This window comes from Mus caroli, unplaced genomic scaffold (genome assembly GCF_978045245.1).
Source record: "Mus caroli unplaced genomic scaffold, Mus_caroli_1 scaffold_4, whole genome shotgun sequence".
Lineage (NCBI taxonomy): Eukaryota > Metazoa > Chordata > Mammalia > Rodentia > Muridae > Mus > Mus caroli.
In genome coordinates this window covers 139,350,220-139,374,514 of record NW_028227259.1, presented here as the reverse complement: position 1 = coordinate 139,374,514, position 24,295 = coordinate 139,350,220, and the positions used below count along the sequence as shown (strand labels likewise).

Genomic DNA, 24,295 nt, shown 5'->3' with positions numbered 1-24,295 from the left:
AGGAAAGCAGAAACCATAGCTATAGGGCTTGAGAGATGGCTTAATGGTTGGGAGCACTGGCTGCTCTTCCAAAGGACCTGTGTTCAATTCTCAGCACCTACATGGCAGCTTGCAACTGTTTGGAACTCCAGTTCCAGGGCATCTGGCACCCTCACACAGACATACAAGCAAGACACCAATGCACATGAAATAAATCATTAAAAATAAAAAACAAAAAACCATTTTTCCCCAAGCTAAACTCTTCTGAACTCTGTGAAACCAGATGTTGGAATTGGGGCCATCATCATCAGACAGACTGGGCACATGGTTGTGATACGTCACATATTCTTGCAACTTCAGAAGATTATGTTCTGAAGATCCATGAACCTGGATCTCAAAAGTCGTGCCCTGAAAGTAAGCTACGGAAGATCTGGCTTCTGTACTGTGTAGAAGACCTGAGTCCAGATTGTTTGTAGAGACAAGCTGGGGAGAGTACTGAGTTGATCTAGCAAAGTGAAAGTTACTCTCCAGTCATAACACAGTATACTTTGTATCCCCTTTCTTCTGTCTCTAAAGAGATGGGGTTTGTGTTGATCAAGCTGCTCTGAACTCCTGGAATCATATGACCCACATCAGTCACTCTAGTGCCTAGACTGCAGGCATGCACCACTACGTATGGCTACAATACTCTCTTTGTAGGCAGGGTTTCTCTGTGTATCCCTGGCTGTCCTGGAACTCACTCTGTAGACCAAGCTGGCCTTGAACTCAGAAATCCGCCTGCCTGTGCCTCCCAAGTGCTGGGATTAAAGGCATGGGCCACCACTGCCTGGCCAGCTACAATAATCTTGTATTGGTGTGTGTGTGCGCACACACACACACACACACATATATGTATATATATATATATATATATAAAATTTTGGGGTGTTGCTTGTTTTGTCAAGACAGGGTTTCTGTGTGGCCCTGCTATTCTATAACTAGCTCTGTAGACCAGTGTGGCCTCAAACCTGGAGATCTGCCTGCCCCTACCTCCTGAGTGCTGGGATAAAAGGTGTGTACCCCAGGCCACTACCACCACTACCACTGCTGCTCAGTGTGACAACAATAACATAAAAATAACAAAAGACATTTTGTATGTACCTGTGAACACATGTGTATGCCTATTTGTTTTGTGTGTGTGTAGAGGCCAGAAGTAAATTTCTTCTGTCATTCCTCAGGCATCCGTCATCTTGTGTTTTGTGTCAGGGGTTTTTCTTTTTTCTCTTTTATTTGTTTGTTTATTTAATGTATATAAGTACACTGTGGTTGTCTTCTGCCACACCAGAAGAGGGCATCAGATCCCATTACAGATGGTTGTGAGCCACCATGTGGTTGCTGGGATTTGAACTCAGGACCTTTGGAAGAGCAGTCAGTGCTCTTAACAGCTGGGCCATCTCTCCAGGCATGTCAGGATTTTTCATTGGTCTGGAGCTTGCTGACTGGGCCACACTGGCTGGAGTTACAATTGTGAACCACCATTGTGGGTGAAATGAACTGGGCCCTTTAGCACAGCCAGTGCTCTTAACCACTGAGCCACCTCTCCAGTCTCTCTGCGTTATTTAAAGTATTTTGAGTATTTGGCCATACATATGCATGATATGTGTGGCCAAAGAGCAGTCACTGATGTCTTTCTGTCCACGTGGGACCTGGGGATTAAACAGGTAGACAGGCTTATAGAGCAAGATCCTTTAGCCACTGAACCGTCTGACATCCATTTTATTTAAGACAGGGTATTACTATAGCCCAGCTAATCTCAAACTTGCTAAACCTATCTCAGCTTCCTGAGTGGAAGTAAGTACCACTACTATGCCCAAATCGCAAGGACCCCAAAGACCACCGAGGAGCCAATTCTGATGTAAACACATATGGGATTTTATTAGGAGCTCAAGAGCACTACATCACCAGTGCAGTGGTCAGAAGTGAGAGCCTCAAGTCTAGGGGTGCAGGGTGTTTACTGTGGTTACAGCAAGCTTGGGGAATTCCATACAGGTCAGCAAATTAATATTTTAAAAACTGCGTTTCTGTTGTAATTTGCAGGAACCAAACACAGGGGCAAAACCACCTGACAAATAGGATGGCTGGGTTATCTTTTTTCTGCCAGATGTCTTAGTTTATATGTACCTTGACCCTGCCGCTGTAGACTAACTGACTGTTGCTAAGCGGGGTGGGGGACGGGGGGCTGTTGCCATCAGATGTTTGCTCAAGTGGACTTTGTGGTTTTCCTCCTGAAATTGGAGTTGGTTGGCCTTTGCACCACCTTTAGCGCACCCATACCTTTATTTTAAAAATTAAAAAGCTTCAAAATTAGCATTAAATTTTGTGTTTTAGATCTGAACGGTGGTGGCACATGCCTTTAATCGCAGCACTTGGGAGGCGGAGGCAGGTGGATCTCTGTAAAGTTTGAGGTGAGCCTGGTGTACAGAGTAAGCTCCAGGACAACCAGTGCTACACAGAGAAACCCTGTCTCAAAAAACTAAAATGAATACATTCATGAACTGTGTTTTAGACAGTCTATGCAGTGCTGACTCGTGGTTCTTCAGCCTGCCAAGCCCTTGGGCTGCATGCATGCACTACCACACCTAGTGTAGAATCAGCAGATCAATGCCGCCTCTACTCTCGAGGATCATAAAAGCTTGGCAGCCTCTAGTACTAGCCAGACACCTTTCCTAGGGCAACACGAACAGCTCTGGCCTACCCCTGGGCAGTCTGTGCAATGACCTTTTGTAGTGCTCCCAACTCATTAAGAACTCACAGCTCCCAGGCATGCAGACGCAAGCCTGTCAGCCCAGCTACTCAGGGCCTGTCAAGCTAGAGAATCTCAAGATCAAAAGCAACTTAGTGAAACATTAGCTCGAAACACAGGCAACAAGGCCTGTGTATGGTGGCACGTGCCTTAAAACCAAGCACTCAGAAAGTCAAGACAGGTGGATTTCTACAACTTCCAGGCCAGCCACGTCAACAAAGTGAGTCTTTGTCTCAAATGCACACAAAAAAGTGGGGTTGGGGCAAGAGCACATATCTACCCCCCAGTGTAACCCATAAGCATGTACACAAGCAAAGAAACACCATGCAAGGTGACAGAGCAACATTTATTCCCATTCCACACGTGGGGAGACAAACTCTGGCAGCCTCTGTGATTACAGGACTCCAGGCCAGAGGCCAGTGACTTGGCCAGTTTGGGAACAGACTTCTGACTTCAGCAGCTAAGCATTCTTGCTAGGGTTCACTGCCTTCCCTGTGCAGCCACGGCACCAGTTACTTCTCAAGACACGACGAGTGCGGAAGCCAGAGAACGCATTTTCAGATGTTTTCAACAACCAGAGCGGATGCCCACCAGACACGCCCCCGCGCACACACAAGCCTGAGGCACAGCTGTGTAGTCAGAAGCCCAAATCCCTGTGTGGCCACATGGCCTTCAATATGGCTGATCTTATCAGAAACCTGAATCCACAATAGAGAGCGGAGTGCAGAAAACAAAATATATCAAAAGCTTGGTCATTACTTCTAGTTAGAGTCCCATTTATTGAGAGCTTACTTTGTCCTGGCTAGTTGACTTGGGACCCAGAGCAAAGCAGACCAACAAGGATTCTGTTCCAACGCATTCTTCAGCAATTTCACAAACTGCTGCAAAGAGGCTCGGAGGCAAAGCATTTGTCCAGTGAGGGCTAGGGCTGTGGCTGAGGAGAGTCTTCGTCTAGCATCTCCCAGTGAGGGGTTGAGGCATGGCTCAGCAGCAGAGCTATTTGTCCACCTGCATGAGACCCTGGCTTCCATTCCCAGGACTGCAAAAGGAAAAGTAAGGAAGAATCCTTCAGCGCCAATGAGACTGATGAGCTGCGCCCTCCCCCGTCAGGGTTTGGTGCAGTCCACAAGGATGCCTCCTTGCAAAGTACAGTGCCAGCATCTAACTTCTCTGCAACTGGCAACTTCTGCGGCTTATCAGTCAGTAGCGGCTCCCTCCCACTGTGCCACCAGCCCAGTGCAGTCTCCCATCACAAGACCAGGTGACGGGCCTAATTCCCACTCTTAACCCCTCACTGCCCTTCTCTGACACTGCAGTCAACACATAGCCAGACAAGATGGCATCAATTCATACAAAAGGAAAAGCAGCAGGGCACTGGGAGGGACAGGATTGGTGGAAAGGGCTACTTCGGAGGGAGTGGGTGAGGCGGCAGCTGTTTTCGAGTGAAAGTTACAAGGACTGAATCGCATTGACAAGTCTGCCAACAGAAAGGAAAAATACTTTCAGCACAAGAGGGACCAGCCCACACCCGGAGCCTGCCAAATGCCTGGGTTACAGGAAGAATGGGGTTGGACCACTGCAAAGAAAGATCACAGGAGTGGCTAAATTTCATGACATTTCACAGGCCACAAGGAGAGTTTGTGGTTTAATTCCAAGTATAGAGAGAAGGAAGCCTTTTGGAAATGGCATGATCCAAAATACCATTTTTGTTTTTCCAAAGCTGGCTAAACTATGTAGAAAACTGACTTGAAGTAATGTGTTTGGAAACAGAAGTACTATCCATATACTACGGGACAGTGGCTAAGACAGGGATGGTAACAGAAGAGTGGGAGAGATGCAGACGCTGCAGGCCATCTGGATGTAGCAGCAGTGGTAGAAGGAGAGTGTGACAAGGGAGCCATCAAGGTCAACTTCAGGGTTGTGCCTTGTTCTAAACATCCTGTAGCATTGAGGATGGCAGGAAGAGGCCCTACTTTTAAGTGAGAGATCAAAACTAACCGGGATGGGAACCTTTTGCTAGATTCAAGCCTTCCTAGATGCCTGCCATCTTCCTCACCAACAAAGACCAGTCCAAGCAGTCTTCAAATGTACATGGCTGAGACCCAGTCTTTTAGTGGGTGGATTCCATTCTTTCCCCATTATTGTCCTGGATTCACTACGGTCAAGCCTCCTGTCCACAACCTCCCCTGCAGCTGTAAATGAACAAAAAGCACGTCACAGACACCAGCCTCTAGGTCCTCCCACCAGCTTTTACCCTTGGCAGCAGGCCTAGTGTTGTCTGTGTTAGCCAGCATCACTAGCTGGTCCCATGAAGCAGGCCCTGAAGTGATGGGTTCAAGAAGCCCCCAAGAGAGGAACACCCTCTTGGGATGGCATTACTTCTCAAGGCACGGGAACCAAACCACCATATTTATCCAAGATGAATGAGCAAGCAGAGCCCTAGGAAACTTGGCTTCACAAGAGCTGTGGTTTTTTCCTAGTTTGCTTGCAGAACACCGTCTGCATCCTATGTTTACCTGGTAGGTAATGACACTGGACAGACCTGTTATGCTCCATGTGTGGGAGCATTATAACACTCCTAGCCTCACAGCATCTTTGCAGGAAGACCACAGAGAGCATCGTTCCCCATTTTACAAATAAGAAAACTGAAGCCCAGGGAAAAACAATCTCGCCAAGGTTTCTCTCCATATGAATGGAGCCCAGGAGGACTTAGAATTCACTATGTAGTCCAAGCTGGCCTTGAACCCCTGATCCTCTCACCTTTGCCTGTATAGTGCTGATATTACAGACCAATGCCAACAAAGACCAGTCCTTAATTACTTCTTGCTGCTATCAGGAGCCTGGTCCAGATGGAGGCTGACCATGCAGCATTATAAAACATGTTCTGAACTCTTATAAAACAGCAATTTGTCCCTGGTGACCCTAGGGTTTTCCCTCTACACTGACAAACTTCTTTGGATGTTAGGGTCTTTTGCCAAACCATCAAAGGTTTTGCTCTGTTTGTCTTCTGTCTACTCCCCTTCTCCCTGCTAGGTGAAGACAGATTCTACCCCTAGGGCCTGTGAGAAAACAGTACTTTTCAGTCTGGGAAGAGTCAAACAAGAAGAGAGAGACAGAGAGAGAGATCTGAGTATGCAAGAATAGTTTCAATAGGAAAAAGTAGGGGCCACCAGGAAGAAAACTGGGAGGTTCCTCCAGGTCTCGACATCCTAGGGGCCACTGGGGAGCAGCAGCTGCTGGGCCAGGCAGCCAGACCCATCTGGAGCCAGAGTCACTTCTTCAGGGCACCCAGTCTCTTGAGGGCCTCTTGGGCCTGGGTTAGCTGTTGCTGCAGCCTCTGGCGGGTACTTTCGCTGGATGCCCGCTTCAGGAGGCTCTGCATCTCCTCCACCACAGCCCGGTGGCCAGGGGTATTGTGGAAGAGCCGCACTGCACGGTCCCCACAGGAGGCCAGGAAGCGGCCAGTGATGTCAAAAGTCAAGTCAGCAATACACTCCCCGTGGACGCACTCGAAGTATTCCTCCTTCTCCCCGCGGCGTGTGTTGAAGAGATGAATATTGGTGCCAGTGGCCAAGGCCAGGACATGGGTGTCAGGGGAGAGTGCCAGGCGGCAAGGCATGGTGCTTGCCTCTTCAAAGCGGCCTGTCCGTAGCAAGTAGGGGTCCTGCTGCTTCTTGTACTCCACATCTGTGTCCCATAGCTTCCATGTGCCATCCTTGGAGACCGAGGCCATCCTGCAATGTGGGAAATCACAGCTAGAGCCTCAGCATCCCCAGCTTGGGAAACACTGGAACAGCCTGTGGGAGCCAGCAGCTAGGAACCCAAGGTTACATCCTGCCAAGACTCAAGTCTTCCACCCTTTTCAGAACTGCAGCCCAGACAGGCCGAAGTACCCCAGACTCACTGCTCAGCCTAGCTTGCTGGTACACACCTATAACCCCAGCATTGGGGGGCTGAGGCAAGACAAGAGGGTCACTGTAAGTTCAAGGGCAGCCTGGGCTACAAAGTGAGACTCTGTCTGAAAAACATGAACAGAGCAAAACAAAACAATTACCAGGCAAGGTATTCACACCTGTACCTCAGTTCTTATGAGGGAGAGAGGCAGGAATATTAGGACTCCAGGGCCAGCCTTGGTTATCTGTACTAAATAAGACCAAACAAACGAAAGAACAAAGGGAAGATGTCTGGAAGCACTCACCTTCGAGAGTCATTGGAGAAAGCGAAAGAGTGGACAGATGCAGAGTGACCCTTCAGTTCAAAGGCTCGCAGCACCTCCTGGAACTCTCCTTTCTTCCCGAAGCAGACCTCCCAGACCTTCACATCTGGGGTGAAGCCACACGAACCCACAAACCTGTCATGTAATTCACACTCTTAAAACTCAAATGTTAGCCGGGCGTGGTAGCGCATACCTTTAATCCCAGCACTCTGGAGGCAGAGGTCCTGGAACTCACTCTGTAGACCAGGCTGGCCTCAAACTCAGAAATCCACCTGCCCCGGCCTCCCCAGTGCTGGGATTAAAGGCGTGTGCAACCACGCCCGGCGGTGGACACCTTTAATTTCCATACTTAATTAAAGGCAGATGAAGGTGGATGGGTGAGTTTAAGGCTATCCTGGTCTATATAGGAGTTCTAGGTTAGCCAAGGCTATACAGAGAAACCCTGTCTCAGAAAAAAATAGAAAATTAAAAAGGTCTGAAATGGCAGCACACATCTTTAAGCCAAGGCTTCAGTAGGCAGAGGCAGGCAGATCTCAGTGAGTTTCAGGCCATCCAATATACATAATGAGTTCTAGGCCAGCCAGGGATACACAGTGAGATCCTGACTCAAAACCCTCAGGTGAGGGGCTACGCATGTTGAGAGGTGGCTGAGCATTTGCCTAACATGTCCTGACAGTGGTTTCCACCCTCAGCACTGCAAAAATAAAAAGAGGAGAGCTGAAGAAACAGACACTAAGGACTTCAGGGGCTCGTGTGAAATCCCTTCCTGTTTGGAGAGCTAGGACTTCTACTCCAGTGTCCCCACACCCTCCTAGAAGCTGCCTCCCTGCTCTGTACCTACCCTCATCCTCTTCTTCCTCACCTGCTGCATGGGGAGATGACTGCGTGACTGTTGTTCATCTGGTTAGTGTTGATCGTGGACAGCACCTGACCTTTCAGATTCCATATGAGGACAGTTGTGTCACTGGAGGCCGTCATGATGAACTTCCCTGAAGAGGAGAAGACAGTTGTAAGCCCAAGGTCATGACCAGATTGTCACCTCCCAACAAAACAATGGACCACTGCTCTAGGAAGTATCCATGCTCCTTTCCCAGGCCAAAGGTCACCACAGGTAATTCTGTGTCAATAAGCGTGGGCTCTTACTGTTGGGCTCTATGGACTCCTCGATCACAGGGACACCAAGCAAAACTCAGGCAGTAACAACTCATTCAACAAATACAATTCAGGGCTGGCAAGATGGCTCAGCGGGTAAGAGCACTGACTGCTGAGTTCAAATCCCAGCAACCACTCAATGGTGGCTCACAACCACCTGTAATGAGATCTGACGCCCTCTTCTGATGCATCTGAAGTCAGCTACAGTGTACTTATGTATAATCATAAATCTTTGGGCCAGAGCTAGCAGGGACTGAGCGAGCGAGGCCGACCGGAGCGACAGGGGTTGGCCAGAGTGAGCAGAGGTCCTAAAAATTTAACTCCCAACAACCACATGAAGGCTCACAACCATCTGTACAACTACAGTGCACTCACATACATAAGATAAATAAATCTTTAAAATAACAAACAAACAAAAACCAAATACAACCCAGATACTAGCAAGCTGGCTCAGTTGGTGGAGGCCCTTGCCACCAGGCCTCATGACCTACTGAGCTGACATCTATGTGTGTGCTATGATAAACACACAAAATAAATGCAAAACAAGGTGGAGGGAGGCCTGGAGAGGTGGCTCAGCAGTTGAGAGCGCTGGCTGCTCTTCCAGAGGACCAGGATTTGATTCCGAGCACCCACATGGCAGCTCACAATTGGTCTTAACTATGATCCCAGGAGACCCCATGCCCTCTTCTGGCCTCTGTGACCACTGCACGCAGGTAGTACACAGACATACGTTCAGATAAAACATCCATATACATAAAGTGAAAATAAACTTTTCAAATGAAACAAAGAACAAGTTATAACTCAGGCACACTTTCATGGCTCGAGTAAATGCCACCCATGAGACTTCCCTTACCTGTGTCAGCAATACCGATGTTGATGATGGGCGCTTTGTGTTTTTTAGGGAAATCCTCTGGTGTGGCCGTGAAAGTAAAGCCCCCATCTTCCCGCTTGGTCATCTTAAAAACACGGAGGGTGTCCCCATTGGCCAGCCAAACAATGAAGGCTCTAGAGACAAGCAAACCAGAGCTACTTCCTCACCTGGGCAGAGGCCTATGTGTCCTAGATTCTAGAGAAAACCAAGATTGCCCCTTGCCCAGTCTTACAATAGATCCCTTGGTTCAAAATCTTTTTTTTTTAAATATTTATTTACTTTTTATATATGTGAGTACCCTTGCTGCCTTCAGACACACCAGAAGAGGGCATCAGACCCCATTACAGATGGTTGTGAGCCACCATGTGGTTGCAGAGAATTGAACTCAGGACCTCTGGAAGAGCAGTCAGTGCTCTTAACCACTGAGTTCTCTCTCTAGCCCCTCAAAACCTTTTTTTTTTTTTTCTTTTTTTTTTTGGTTTTTCGAGACAGGGTTTCTCTGTGTAGTCCTGGCTGTCCTGGAACTCACTCTGTAGACCAGGCTGGCCTCGAACTCAGAAATCCGCCTGCCTCTGCCTCCCAAGTGCTGGGATTAAAGGCGTGCGCCACCACGCCCGGCCCTCAAAACCTTTTTTAACTTAAAAGATTTTTTTAAATGTTTGTGTATCTGATTTCTTTGTGTGTGTGCATGTTTGTGTACCACACACACACACACACACACACACACACACACTTAGTGCCCTTAGAGGCTAGATGAAGACATTGGTTCCTGAGTCTGGAGTTATGGACGATCATGAGCTGTCATGGGTGCTGGGAATTGAACTTGGGACCTGTATAAGGGCAGCCAGTATTCGTAACCCCTGATCCATCACTCCAGTCCCCGCAAAGTCTTGCAAAAATTATTCAGAGGTCCAAGCAAATGGTTCAGCAGGTAAAAAAGCACTTGCTTGGCAAGGCTAACGAGTTCAATACTCAGGAACCCACGCAGAAGGAAAAAACCTCAACTTCTGTTGTTCTCTGGTGCACACACAGACACACACACACACCAGAACAAAACAATTCAAAGACAGAAGTGAGATATTCAGTGGTAGGCCATGGGTTTGATCCTTAGCACTAAACATAAAAAAACATATCCTCCCAAGATGAGAGAGGCTTTGAAACTTAAGGAGCAGGAAGCTACGAGAGTCTCAACACTCATAAGGTCCCTCCCTCCCCAAGGCTACAGAGATAGAAACCGTTGCTGGGAAGAGAGGACTGCCTGATGGAGCTGCCTTGAAGCCCAATACGCAAGTCATCGTCATCCATGCTAACACGGGCCTTCTATGATGTGACTCCCAAAGAGCTGTCCATGTTCTTTTAAGCATCCTCTTACCCATAATCCTGTAAGTAAACCCAATGGTTCACCAAGTGCTACACAGAGCAATTATTCTCTGGTCTGTTGTTGATGTCCTACCTAGGGTAAACAGACTTTTGCTTATATTTCCAGGAACAAAAGTACACAAAGCCACACTGAATCCCAGCACAGAGGAGACTGGGGCAGAGAGATCACAAGTTCAAGGCCAAGCTGCATTACTTAGTGAAATCAACATAGCAAGGCCCTGTGTCCTGTCTCAAAACAATCAAAAAACAAAAACCCAAGAAGCAAGAATGGCTGAAGGTGTAGCTTGGTGGTATGTGTGATGCTGAGTTCAGTCCCTACAGTACAGAAGAGAAAACGGTCCTCATAGCTTTGGTTCCTTTCATTTCTGGAGCTTAAGAAGTTTAAGAGGCCGGGCAGTGGTGGCGCACGCCTTTAATCCCAGCACTTGGGAGGCAGAGACAGGCGGATTTCTGAGTTTGAGGCCAGCCTGGTCTACAGAGTGAGTTCCAGGACAGCTAGGGCTACACAGAGAAACCCTGTCTCAAAAAAAAAAAAAAAAAGTTATAAGAGCTTCCAAGGGGGCTGGTGAGATGGCTCAGTGGGTAAGAGCACCCGACTGCTCTTCTGAAGGTCCAGAGTTCAAATCCCAGCAACCACATGGTGGCTCACAATCATCCGCAACGAGATCTGGCGCCCTCTTCTGGAGTGTCTGAAGACAGCTACAGTGTACTTACATATAATAAATAAATCTTTAAAAAAAAAAAAAAAAAAAAAGAGCTTCCAAAAACTCATGGCAGATGGAGTTTGGAACATCCAGGGTAGGAATGTTCTGTCTCTGCTTCCTTCTATAGAGCGGAGCCTCCGAGGGGCCCCAGGAGGCTCCATACTGTCTGAATGACCTTTTTATGTCACAACAAGGTAGACTCCCGATCCCTCCTCACTAAGCCCCAACTGGATATGTGAAGGCCACAGCCACAAGCTGGGCTTTTGCCGACAAGCCTGAGGCTCTGTCCTGTCTCACCTGCAGTCAGGGCTGAAGCGCACCAAGGTGGCATGGTCCAGCTCCACGTTGGCTCTCATGCTGCGGTGTTCCCGCTGAAGGAAATCTTTGGTGCTCCAGATGCGGACAGTGCGGTCATCCGCACAGGTGGCCAGATACTTGCCGTTGCTGCTGAAGTCCATGCAAGATATATTGCCACTGTGGCTCTAGGGAAGAGAATGCAGGAAGGACCAATGGGAAACCTCTCAAGTGGATGGGGAGGCTGAACCTAGGGGAGCCACTCTGGCTCAGGGGCTTGGATGACGGACAGGTCAGAGATGGAACAAGGTAAGCTAGCTCTTCTAGCACAGGTCTATAATCCCAACTCCTCGGGAGCTCAGCATAGGATGCCAAGTTCGAGGCCTGCCCTAGCTACAGAGTAAAGTCTGAAGCTAGCCTAAGCAATTTAGTGAAACGACCTCAAAAATAACAGTAGAAAAGACAAATATAAAGAGAATGGACTAGAGCTGTAGTTTATTGGCAGAATACCTGCCTCGAATCTCCCAGGAAGGTGCTCAGCTGCGGGGCCCTTTTGTAGAAATCTGCCAATCAACTTGATACAGTAATAATTCAATGGGGGTTTCTATCCATCTTTGATCATTTAGTTCCCAAATAAAAGACACAGACCCCTTATATTTATAATTAACATTAACAGTACTAGAGCTGGGCAGATATCGGCCCTCTATGCTATTTTGTCTTCTTCCATGTCAGTAACTCTATGATATAACTTGTCTCCAGCTGACCAGCCCTCAGGGCCATGTTCTCATCATTCATCTACCCCATGACATTGTCTCCTCTCCTCACCGCTCGCTTTGCCTCCTCATAGTCTCTGCGAAGCCCCAGCTACCTCTCTTCTGCCCAGCTACAGGCTACAGGCATCTTTATTCAACCAAGAGTTGTAACTTAAGGAGCAAGGTTACATAGCATCACTTGGTGTACATCCCAAGGCAACAAGATCTTGGAGCCAGTACTCAGGATTACAATACATAGCAACAGACCAAACCTTAACAAGAACTGAAGGCCCTGGAGTCAATCCTCAGTACAAGGGGAAGGGAAACAACCACCAGCCAGAAGGGCCGGAAGGGGTATGCCTACTCTGCTGCTGAGAGTTAGGTGTGTGTAATCTGCCCAGATTACCAAGGACAAGGTCTAGGAGTGAGCAGTCTTCATGTACATACTGCATGTGTTCAGTACCCAGGAGTACCAAGTACCTTCAGTGCTGCGGCCAGAAGAGGGTGTGTGAAGCTGTGCTGCTGAGGCTTCTCCTTACGAACCCGCTGATTCTGCTTCTGCTTCTTGGATCCTGGCTTCTTGGGTTCGTTTTCTTTCTGACCTACAAGGAAAGGCCCTGTCATTGACCCATGCACGCACTCAGAAGCATCGAGTGAGTGCCTAGGATTTCTCAGGCTCTGTGTAGAGCAGCACAACACGGCCCAGATATGGCCTTTGTCCTTGAGAAAGTGACATGTGCAAAAACAGGCCTGGGAGGTGGGAGAAGGGGGAGGAGACAGTTCATAGGCAAAGTACTTGCCCTGTAAATATGGGGTGCGAGTGGTTTACACCTGAGTGATTACACATCCGCTGTCATCTCAGCACTGAGGAGGTGGAGTCAGGAAAGTCTCCAGGGCTCTCTGCCTAACCAGCCTGACCTAGCTCATGAGCTCCCTCCCAGTCAATACAAGATTCCATCTCAATGGAAGCAACTTGCGTTCCTAACGATATATAAGGTTGTTCCCTGAAATCCATGTGCACAAGATGTATGTGCATCCACCCATACATGTTCATGTAAAGGGGGAGGGGCTAGGATATAGCTTAGTGGGAGAGGGCTTGCCTAGCCTGTACAAAGCCCCAAGTTCAATCTCCAGCTGTACTGAGAAACAAACAAAAATTAGGTCTGGAGAGATGGCTTGGTGGTTAAAAGCATATATTCAGAGAATCAGAGTTTGGCTCCCAGCACTCAAATCAGGTGGCTCATAACCAACTATAACTCTAGTGCTAGAGAACATGGCACCCATGGCCCTCAAGAACATCTCCACAAAAATGGACAAATCTATAGACAGACATATACACATAATTTTTAAAAAAGGCTTAGAAATCAGACTTGACTTTGAATTCAGTCTTTATCACTGTGTATTCTTTTCTTCTATTTTTAAAGCCATTCTGAAGGTTGAAACTAGCTTGGTGCATGCTAAGGAAGGACACATGTTCTACATCCCCAGCCCTCATGAGTGTGGTCTTACAGAGACTATTTTCTGAGTGTGTATAGCATCTCTCTGAACTGAGACAGCTGGGTGGGTTCATGGCTTAGCCTGTGTAGTGTGGATTCTAGTCAGGCATCCCGAAGTAGGGGAATGATATGCACAAGGGGATCTGAAGATCTGGTCTTAGGTAAGTTATTTAACTGCTTCAAATCTTGATTTCCTCAAAGAGATGTTGAGACCAGACTTGGTGATGTATGCTGCCTATAAATAATTCTAGCACTCAGTAGGTGGAGACAGGAAAACTGGGAGAGGAGGTTGTTCAGAGTCAGGCTTGACTACATAGTAAGTTCAAGGCCCACCTGGATTTCTCTCTCTCTCACATGCACGCATGCACAAAAGAGAGGAAGGGGGGCGGGGGCTGGAGAGATGGCTCAGCAGTTAAGAGCACTGACTGTTCTTCCAGAGGTCTTGAGTTCAATTCCCAGCAACCACATGGTGGCTCAAAACTATCTGTAATGGGATCTGATGCCCTCTTCTGGTGTGTCTGAAGACAGCTACAGTGAACTCATATGCAGGAAAAAAAAAAAAAAGATTTAAAGGAGAGAGAGAGAGAGAGAGAGAGAGAAAGCAGAGCAGTGGTGGCATATGCCTTTAACCCTAGCACTTGGGAAGTGGGTGGGTCTTTGACAGCCAGGGCTATATATAGAAAACCTGTCTCAAAAAAAAAAAAAAAAAACCCCAAAACATAAATTAGTTAATTAAAATTAAAGCATATCTTGGAGAACTAGGTTTACACACCAAGCTGACACGTGTTAGGTAGCAGTAGATGCTCCCTAATTCTTTTTTTTTTTTTAAAGATTTATTTATTTATTTATTATATGTAAGTACACCGTAGCTGTCTTCAGACATACCAGAAGAGGGAGTCAGATCTCGTTACGGATGGTTGTGAGCCACCATGTGGTTGCTGGGATTTGAACTCCAGACCTTCGGAAGAGCAGTCGGGTGCTCTTACCCACTGAGCCATCTCACCAGCCCTGCTCCCTAATTCTTACAGGAATTAAAACTTATTATTGAACTTGCTCATGTTGACCTTCAGTGTTAAACCAGATGCTGGTCTGTTATTCTTTCAGCACTGGGATAAAACGCAGTTCCTCCAGTATCACAGGCAAGAGTTCTAACCCTGAGCTCTGTTCCTGACCCCTCACTTGGGGAATCCTAGGCAGGTGGTCTATGGCCGCACCATGTCCAAGCAGCCTCCAAGTGTTTTTGGAATCCCTTGCCTTCTTGAGTTTTGCTGCTGATAGAACTGTCTTTCTTGCCTGGCGATGGTGGCACATGGCTTTAATCCCAGCACTTGCGGAGCAGAGGCAGGTGGATTTCTGAGTTCGAGGCCAGCCTGGTCTACAAAGTGGATTCCAGGACAGCCAGGGCTACACTGAGAAACCCTGTCTCTAAAAAAAAAAAAAAAAAAACCCAACAACAACAAACAAACAAACAAAAACACTGTCTTGAAAAAACAAAACAAACAAAAGAACCGTCTTTCTTCCTTGGCCTCCCAGGCAAAATCCTACACTGGCATCCCTGAACAACTCAGTCACAGATTTGGGGGTGTAGATCCGTGGAACAGCACTTGCTTGAGCCTCTGGGTTCCACCTACCCAGCACCTCACAAGGCTAGGTATGGGGAGGACACACACACTTGTATACTCCAATGCTCCCGAGACTGAGGCAGGAATATCCCGAGCTCAACGCCAGTTTGGACAACATAGTGAAACCATGTCTCAGAAACTCACAATGGGTTCCCTACCCTCTCTGAAGAGTTCCCGGGATCCCCAACTTTTATCCCCTAAAAAAAATAAAAATACAAAAATAAAAGCAGCAAGACCATTCATACTCTCGATCCTTTTATAGTATCAACTCCTCTGTGAAATTTAATACAATGTATATTTCGCTTGCCTTTTCAGATGCTTACAATTTAGATCTACAGTGTAGACCACACTTTTACAAGCTTCTCGGTTACTGAACGTATTAAAAAGACCTCGAAGCTTAGCAATAGGTAACAGGAGTTCAGAAAACGTTCCCGCCGGTCAGGGTTGGAGTATTTTCAAATGACCCCCATTTTCTAAGAACAAGAACACATAGCAAACCTGGGGTCTGACTGAGCTTTCGTAGCAGCCCCGGGGACATAGGTGGTGGTGGTGGGAGGTGTCCCAGGAAAAGTCACCGACCACGTAGCAGCGCAGCTCCCAGGTTCCAAAGAATCTTGTCCCTGGGGTGCACCTGCAACCCGAAACCTACACGGGAAAGTTCATCTCACAACCAGGGAAACTGAGGTCCGTGACTCTCCACGCTCCTGGTACCGTACCACGCGGTGGCCGGGAGCAAAGTCCCCAGAGTCACCGCCACCCGACCCGGTATACTTACAGACGGGCTGGCTGGGCTTCTCCTCGGCCCGCAGCCAGCCCCGCGCCACAGCCGCCGTGGCCACCAAGGCCAGCAGACCCACCAGGAGGGACAACCCCATCAGCTCCGGCATCTGCGGCAGCTCCATGACTGCGGGACAGCTGCCACCTCAGCCTACGACGCCGGCGTCCTCACGTCTCGGCGCACGAGGGGGAGGGGGAGGACAGTTGGCGCGGCTCGAGGGGCGGGGCTGGCCAGCGTTGGCCTCTTTGGGGCGTGGCCTGGTCCCAAGCGCACCTCGGAAGGCGGGACCTAGCAGTTACGATGCCCTATGGGAAGCGACCTGGCCGTTGGAGCGCTCTGCAGGGCGGAGGTTGGCCGCTTGAGCGCCTTGAGGGCGGGGCCTGGCCGTTAGCCGGCGCTGTGAGGCGGGGCCTGGCAGTTGGAACTCTATAGGGCGGAGCCTGGGACGTGCGCGCCTCGAGGGCGGGCCAGGGGGTTAGCGTTTCCCTGTGGGGCGGGGCCTGTCCGTTGGCGCGCTTGGCGGGACTGGGGACAGTTGCAAGTACTGTGGAGCGGTGCTTGGCCTTTGGGGCGTCGTGAGGAGCCAGTCTTGACGGCTTTCGTCTTTTGGGGAGAAAGAACTGGTAATCTGATTGTTAGGAGGAGCAAGACCTGGCCGTTGACACGACCTGAGGGGCGGGACTTAGCTGCTCGTGCCGGAGGCGGAACCTCGCGCGTTTGAGTGCTCACGTGTCTGAGGGGTGGGGCCTAGATTTTTGAATCCCTCCTGGGGCCGGGTCTAAGGGCTAAGTTGATGAGGGGCGGGGCTTAGCTTTTGACCTGAAGAGGCAAGGCCTGGCTATTGGACTGTTTTTTGAGGGGCGGGGCCCAACGGTGAACAGCTTTGATTGAAGCTGTCTGTAAGAAGTTTTTCGGTAGCGGACTCAGACGGTCCAGCTCTCACCTCATCTTGATCGTTTGTTAGAAGTTTTATTGCAGCATCGCCACACTGGATCATTTCAAGGGGCAGGGCAGAGGTTCTTATTCCCATTTGACCCGTGCTTTCGCTGCTGGGGAAGAGAGATGCTTGCTTTGGTCCGTTAGTATGGGACAGCCCCGCAAAGCCCACAGCGAGGGTGTCGTGGAGAGGTTGTGAATATTAGAAAAAGAAACGGCTAGAAAGGTCGGAAAGAACTGGAGATCCTAGAACACTGGTTTCATCCGACCACGCTAGTTATCATAGGAAGGCCCGGTGCAAAATCCATGAATGGAGTACTTTGAACAAAGACTGAAGGTAGAAAGCAAACCAGGGAAATCACTTATTTATCCTGTACAAGAAAATGGGGGGGGGGGGGGGCTGGTGAGATGGCTCAGTGGGTAAGAGCACCCGACTGCTCTTCCAAAGGTCCAGAGTTCAAATCCCAGCAACCACATGGTGGCTCACAACCATCCGTAACGAGATCTGGCGCCCTCTTCTGGAGTGTCTGAAGACAGCTACAGTGTACTTACATATAATAAATAAATAAATCTTTAAAAAAAAAGAAAATGGGTTCGATTCCCCAGCGCTGCAAAGAGAAACAACAAAACCAAAACTTAACAATCATGTTGTGGCTAGGGATGTAACTCCATTGGAAGAGTATTTGCCTAGCTTGCAGAAATCTGGGTTCCTTCAGCAACCCATAAACCCCACCGGGTAATAGCCTATAATTCCACACTTGGGAGTAGGAGGCTGGAAGATCAGAAATTCAAGGTTTTCTTAGACTACATTTTGAGTTCCAGGCCAAGCTGAGCTATGTGAGATGCACAACAACAACTACAAAATAAACTGGAAGTTGCTGCAAAAGTCCTCCAGGGAGGTGATAAGTACTTAGATTTGGGGGTGGCCTGAAGAGGGAAAGGGATGTCGAAAAAGATATAATTACTTTTTGGCCATGCTAGAGATTGAATCTAGGACAATCATTAGGCTAAGCAGCTGCTCTTCAGTGGAGGCTATTATCTAGTCCCTGAAAAGGTTGTGAGTATGTATGTGTTTTACACCAACTGTGGGGGCATATTCCTTTAATCCCAGCACTTGGGAAGCAGAGACAGGTGGATTCCTTTTGACTCTGTGGCCAGTCTGGTGTACTCAAGCATACTCCAGGCCAGAGAAAGCTACATAGTGAGACTTCCAAAAGAAAATGTTTTTTGCATATATATGTATATATGTGTGTATGTCATACATGAGTGTGAGTTTGCATGTGTTCAGATGTGTGTGGTGTGTTCGTGTGCACACACACTCGAAAGCACATGTGTGGAGGCCAGATATTGATGTTTGTTGGTTTTCCAGATGGTTCTCCACCTTATATGGTGAGTATTGGGGCAGGGTATCTTGCGAAATCTGTATTGTACAATTTCAGCTATTCTGATTAACCAATTTCTCCGACTCTCCCTCATGCTGGGATTACGAGCAGGCTGACATGACATACCCACCCAGTGTTTAGGATGGTTTCTGATACCCAAACTCCAATCTACATACAAAGTATATGCTTTACCCACTAAGACATCTCAGCTCAAAGAGAAAATTTTTGTTTTGTCCTAAAACAGGGTCTCAGTATTGTAGCCCAGACTGGCCATAAATTGTGACAACCCTCCTTCCTCACTCTTCTGAAAACTAGGATTATAGGAACTTTTTGGTTTGATTTTTTTTTTTTGTTTTGTTTTGTTTTGTTTTGTTTTTCGAGACAGGGCTACACAGAAATCCACCTGCCTCTGCCTCCCAAATGCTGGGACTAAAGGCATGCGACACCACCGCCCAGCGATCTGATACCTTCTTTTGGTGTGTCTGAAGATAGCAACAGTGTACTCATATACATTAAATGAATATATATATATATATATTTTTTTTTTAAAAGGTGGCCATTAGAGAAAAAGGAACAGTGAAGTCCTATGGACCCTTTCAGTCCATTTTCTCCAATTAAAATCTCAAAAAACTATAGCCAGATACAACCAGAAATTGATTTTGATATATATGACATTGATAACAGCTACAGAACTCACCATTAAGATATATCTTGAGGGCTGGAGAGATGGCTCAGTGGTTAAGAGCACTGACTGCTCTTCCAGAGGTCCTGAGTTCAAATCTCAACAACCACATAGTGGCTCACAACCATCTGTAATTGGGTTTCATGCCCTCTTCTGGTGTATCTGAAGACAGCGACAGTGTACTTATACATAAATCTTTTTTTAAATGACATATCTTGAAAGATAGCATTTGGATTAGACGTGCTTCATTAAACAGGAATGTTCCTAAAACTGGTTATGCCCTGCAGGTTGCCTGGTCCCCACACCCACAGCAAGCCTATAAGCTCACAGTGGGCCAGCCTGCACTAACCCCACCACACTCCAGCTGCCTGGCCTCACAGTTGGACCCTCTAAGGACACCAGCAATGACAGAAGCAGACAGACATAGACACATTGGCTACCTCTGGTGAGGAACTCCGCCAGTCAGAGCAGAGAGGACTCACTTCCTTCCCTTTTGCTCTTTTCTGGGAACTGGCATCGATTCAGCTCTGGACGGTGCGGTGGGAGTGCTGGTCTCTACCATCTACAGAGAAAGCTGTCTGGGTTTTTGTCTGTCTGTTATGCTGGTTACTTCTGGGTTTTTGTCAACTTGATACAAACTCCAGTTGTCTGGGAAGAGGGGATCTCAGTTGAGGAACGGATCCAATCAGACTACCTCTTACCCATGCCAGTGGGACATTTTCTTAATTAGTGACTGGGGGAGGGACACACGCTGCAGGTCGTTCCACTCCTGAGCATGTGGGGCAGGGCTGTATAAGAAAGGTCACTGATGGAGGCAGGAGCCAGCCAGCCCCTCCATGGTCTCGGCTTCAGCTCTAGCCCCCAGGAGATCCTGCATTGGTTCACTTCAATGACTGCCTGTCACATGGAAGTATAAACCAAATAACTCCTTTGCTCTCTAAGTTGCTTTGGGTCTTCATCAAACAATAGACAAACAAACTAAAATATTTAGTTTGGTTTGATTCTCTGAGACAGGATCTCAGTATGAAAATAAATGTGCTTTGAACTCCCTAGGTAGTCTAAGCTGGCCTCGAACTCATGAACATCCTGTCTCAGTCTTCCCAGTGCTGGGATCTCAAGCATCCATTATCAATGCTAGGGTGACATTTTCTCTGTAAAGAAGTATTTTGGGGCTGGGGGAACGGCTCAGTCACTAAAGTGTTTGGCAAATGAAATGAATCTCTCTGCACATGTGTGTGCCCGTGTTTACAGTTGTATAGATACATGTACCGGCCAGAAGTTGACATCAGTTGTCTTTCTTACTCATTTTTCCAACTTTCCCTACTCTACATTTCCAGTGAGGTTTTTTTTTTTTTTTTTTTTTTTTTTTTTTTTTTTTTTTTTTTTTTTTTTTTTTGTCATTAGATTAGGATTCTAGGTCCATAAGCATAAGGCTTGAGTTTAGTTCCTCAGCAACCACATAAAAGCCAGGCCTGGTATAGTGCATATCAGAGATGAGCAGACTAGTGAGGCTTGCTAGTTAACCAGTCTAGCTGAACTAGCCAGCTCCGGGTTCAGTGAGAAACCCGATCTCACGACAGAAGCTGGGAGTCACCCTGAGCTCACTACCCCAAGGGGGCATCTTTAGGAGTCAGCGCCATGAGTGTTGGTGTCTAAACAACCATCAGAATGACCCTTTGGACAGCCATGTCCCAACCAGAACTAGACCAGAAGCTGCCGACATAAGACGCGCTGGCTGCATCTTGTTCCCATTCTGTCTCTGGGTACACTATGGTCCCTATCCTGGGATCCAGAATTTTAATATGACTACTAATAAAATCTCATTAGAAAAGCAGGTGGGGGCTGGTGAGATGGCTCAGTGGGTAAGAGCACCCGACTGCTCTTCCGAAGGTCCAGAGTTCAAATCCCAGCAACCACATGGTGGCTCACAACCATCCGTAACGAGATCTGACTCTCTCTTCTGGAGTGTCTGAAAACAGCTACAGTGTACTTACATATAATCAATAAATAAATCTTAAAAAAAAAAAAAGAAAGAAAGAAAAGCAGGTGGGAGAAGTTGGGAATTGATGGGGAAAGACACCTGGTGTTAACGTCTTTCCTCTTTACATGTGCCTATACCAACATGGACAAGCCCACATGAAGATGTGCGTACAACACATGCACGTGCGCACACTTGTACACACGCAATATACATTTCATTCAAGTATCTTACACGTATTTGTTGGTGTATTTAAGTTTCCGGTACAGATGCATGGGAAGGGGTACATGCTTTACTACTTACTGCTCTGAAGACCGGGATACAACCCGCGGGAGCTGTCTGTTCCTTTTCTCCACCACTTGGGTCTAGGAGATAGAATTTAGGTCGTCAGATTTGACAGCAAGCCCCCCAAATGAGCTGAGCCATCTTGCTGGCCTCCGAAGACTTTTGTTTCACTTAATCTTCCCATAGCAGGCAGACTTTAGGACCTGGTGAAGCAGCTGTGCAAGAAACAATTAGAAGCGGGGGTCTGGCCAGTTGATGTAGGTTGCTAGGGGCAGCTGCCTGAGGTTAGAGTCTGATCCTGGCTCCAGCTTCTTTGCTTCCTGGTCAGCCACAATGGGAACAGGCTTAGCTCTACACGTCTGCAGCTATCACTTCCCCACAATGCGCTGCAATCATCTGAAAGCACAAGCACCAATAAATCTTTCCCTGAGTTATTTCTGTCAGGGATTGTGGCCACAGTGATGCCAAGGCAAGTGCCACAGTCAACAAGGAAGCAAGAGAAAGAACCCAGTGACAACGCCTGACAGCCGTGCACCAAGATTGATCTTCCTCTAGCCAAGTTAAGGAGGGAGGATGCATACAGCCAGCCCTTACCCTCATGGGTGCATAGCCTAGTCTGAAGCCAACAGGAGTGTGAAGGAGGACAGCGGGCAGGATGCAGGAGTGTGAGGAGGGTCATAGAGGGAAGGATAAGTTGAGGATGTAGAGTTCGGGCTGTACTTGCAAAGGTGGAGGCTGAGACCGAGCAGAACATGTCTTAGCCACTTTGCTGTTGCTATGACAAAACACTATGACAAAAGCAACTCAGAAGAGGAAATATCTAATTAGGCTTAGAGTTTCAGAACATTAGAGTCCATGATGGCAGAGCAAATGCAAGAGCAGCTGAAAGATCACATCTTGGTCAGCAAGTAGGAGGCAGAGAGAGATCACACTGGGAACAGAGCAGGTGAGTCTTTTCAAATCTCAAAGCCCACCCCCCAGTGATACACCTCCTCTCCAATGAGGCCACACCTCCTAATCCTTCCCAAGCAGTTCCACCTACTGAGGACCAAGTATGCAAGCAGTTAAGCCTATGGAGGAGCATTCACATTCAAACAACCCCAGAGCAAGTATTTGGGTTTGAATATGTCGTATATGGAATATGTGTGCATGCCATATTTATCTGGGTGCCTACAGAGGTCAACAGGGAACCAGAGTTATAGGCAATTGTGAACCTCCCATATGGGTGCTGGACTCGAATTCCAGAGTTCTCAAGAGCAGTAATTTTTCTTTTTTTTTAAATTTTATGTATTCACCATTGCTCTCTTCAGACACACCAGAAGAGGTCATCAGGCCCCCCCATTGTAGATGGTTGCAAGCCACCATGTGGTTGCTGGGAATTGAACTCAGGACCTCTGGAAGAGCAGTCAGTACTCTTAACCACTGAGCCATCTCTCAAGATCAACATTTTTTTTTTTTTTTTTTGAGACAGGCTTTCAGTATGTCGATGTGGCTGATCTAGAACTTACTGTGTAGGTCGGGCTGAACTCTATTTTACATATCTGACTCCCAAGAACTAGGATTACATGAACATGCCAAATGTGAGCTGTATTTTAACAAGCCCACTAGTTGGTTGTCCTGGACAGTACAGTTTAATTTGTAATTGCTTTAGTTTGTGTAATGCTAGGAATTAAGCCTAAGATGGCATGAACAAGCAAGGTGAACTATTGTTGACCTACCACGACTATCACCTCCCAGCTCCTCACTGGGGGATTCTAGACAGGTACAATACCACTGAGCCACGCCCCCAGCCCCTCATTGGGGGATTCTAGGCAGGTGCTCTACCATTGAGCCACGCCCCCAGCTCCTCACTGGGAACTCTAGGCAAGCACTCCAGAGTGAAGCTCTATTCTTAGCTCCATCCTATAGTTCAAGAACCTTTGCTAATTTGAGCCCCAAGCATGTTGTTTATACCTCAAAGCCTATCTCAACAAGGGTTCTTCGGTGCATGATGGAATCACCTTTGAAATTGTTATGTCTAAACATCACCTCTGGGATTCTGACTTAAATGGTCCAGACTGGCTGCTCCGAATGGGGAGATTTTTTCCAGAGCTGCTCTAATTGTACCTGAGACTCATCCACACTTGAGAAGCAGCCAGAATGTGTTGTGCAAGGCTTATTCCAAGTGTAGGTAAAGGGGATATCCTAGTGACCAGGGGCTGGCTTGGGCAGGGGGTGGCTTAGTCAACCAGCTTCAGGAACAGGTGGCTCAGGCAGCTGGGAAAGAGAGGGGACTTAAATTTAGTTTGTACAAGTGTCTTGGTTCTGGCTTCTGTTCTGGAGATTGTATGGAAGGAGATCTTTTTTTTTTTTTTTTTTGGTTTTTCGAGACAGGGTTTCTCTGTGTAGCCCTGGCTGTCCTGGCACTCACTTTGTAGACCAGGCTGGCCTCGAACTCAGAAATCCGCCTGCCTCTGCCTCCCGAGTGCTGGGATTAAAGGCGTGCGCCACCACGCCCGGCGGAAGGAGATCTTTTATCTCAGGATAAAATATCAAGAAAATAGAAATGATGAATTCTGTATTGTTACTATAGAAGGAGTTATGCATCCTGGGGGAACAGGCAAGGTAGTGCCAGGGGGATACATGCCTGGCTCACTCTGGAAAGAAAGGGAGGCAGATACGGAGGAGGACCTCAGCAGCAAGCTAGAAGCTGGTAGTTTGTACCACAGTAAGTGGATACATTGGCTGATGAAGACAAGCCAAGAAAGAGACAGCAGAACAGGGAATGAGATTGTCAGGGAGGAAGAAGGGGAGGGCTGGCCCAGGATGCTGGAGTCTGGGGGAGAGTGCTTTAAGGACCTAAGGGAGAGCAAGATGTGTGCCTGGGAATACCTGGATTTTGCAAAGGGCCTGGAGGGTTTGGGGTGTGGGGGACAGGACACAAAGTCAATAGGCACAGAATGAGTGCAGGGCTGCACTTACTGAAGGTACCAGGAAGGAGCTGCTAAGACATAGGAGGCTGAGGGA

The 24,295-nt window shown here is 47.7% G+C and overlaps 1 protein-coding gene across 1 annotated transcript; it reads right to left on the bottom strand.

Moving 5' to 3' along the window:
- Window positions 1–3,088: 3,088 nt before the first annotated feature.
- On the bottom strand, window positions 3,089–16,334 carry Tbl2 (transducin beta like 2). Its single transcript, XM_085837268.1, has 7 exons — window positions 16,024–16,334; window positions 12,611–12,732; window positions 11,382–11,566; window positions 8,983–9,134; window positions 7,840–7,966; window positions 6,960–7,112; window positions 3,089–6,495 (listed from the first exon to the last, which is right to left on the bottom strand). Exons 1-7 carry the CDS (start codon window positions 16,148–16,150, stop codon window positions 6,033–6,035), a joined length of 1,329 nt encoding a protein of 442 aa, XP_085693394.1. The 5' UTR covers window positions 16,151–16,334; the 3' UTR covers window positions 3,089–6,032.
- Window positions 16,335–24,295: the final 7,961 nt, after the last annotated feature.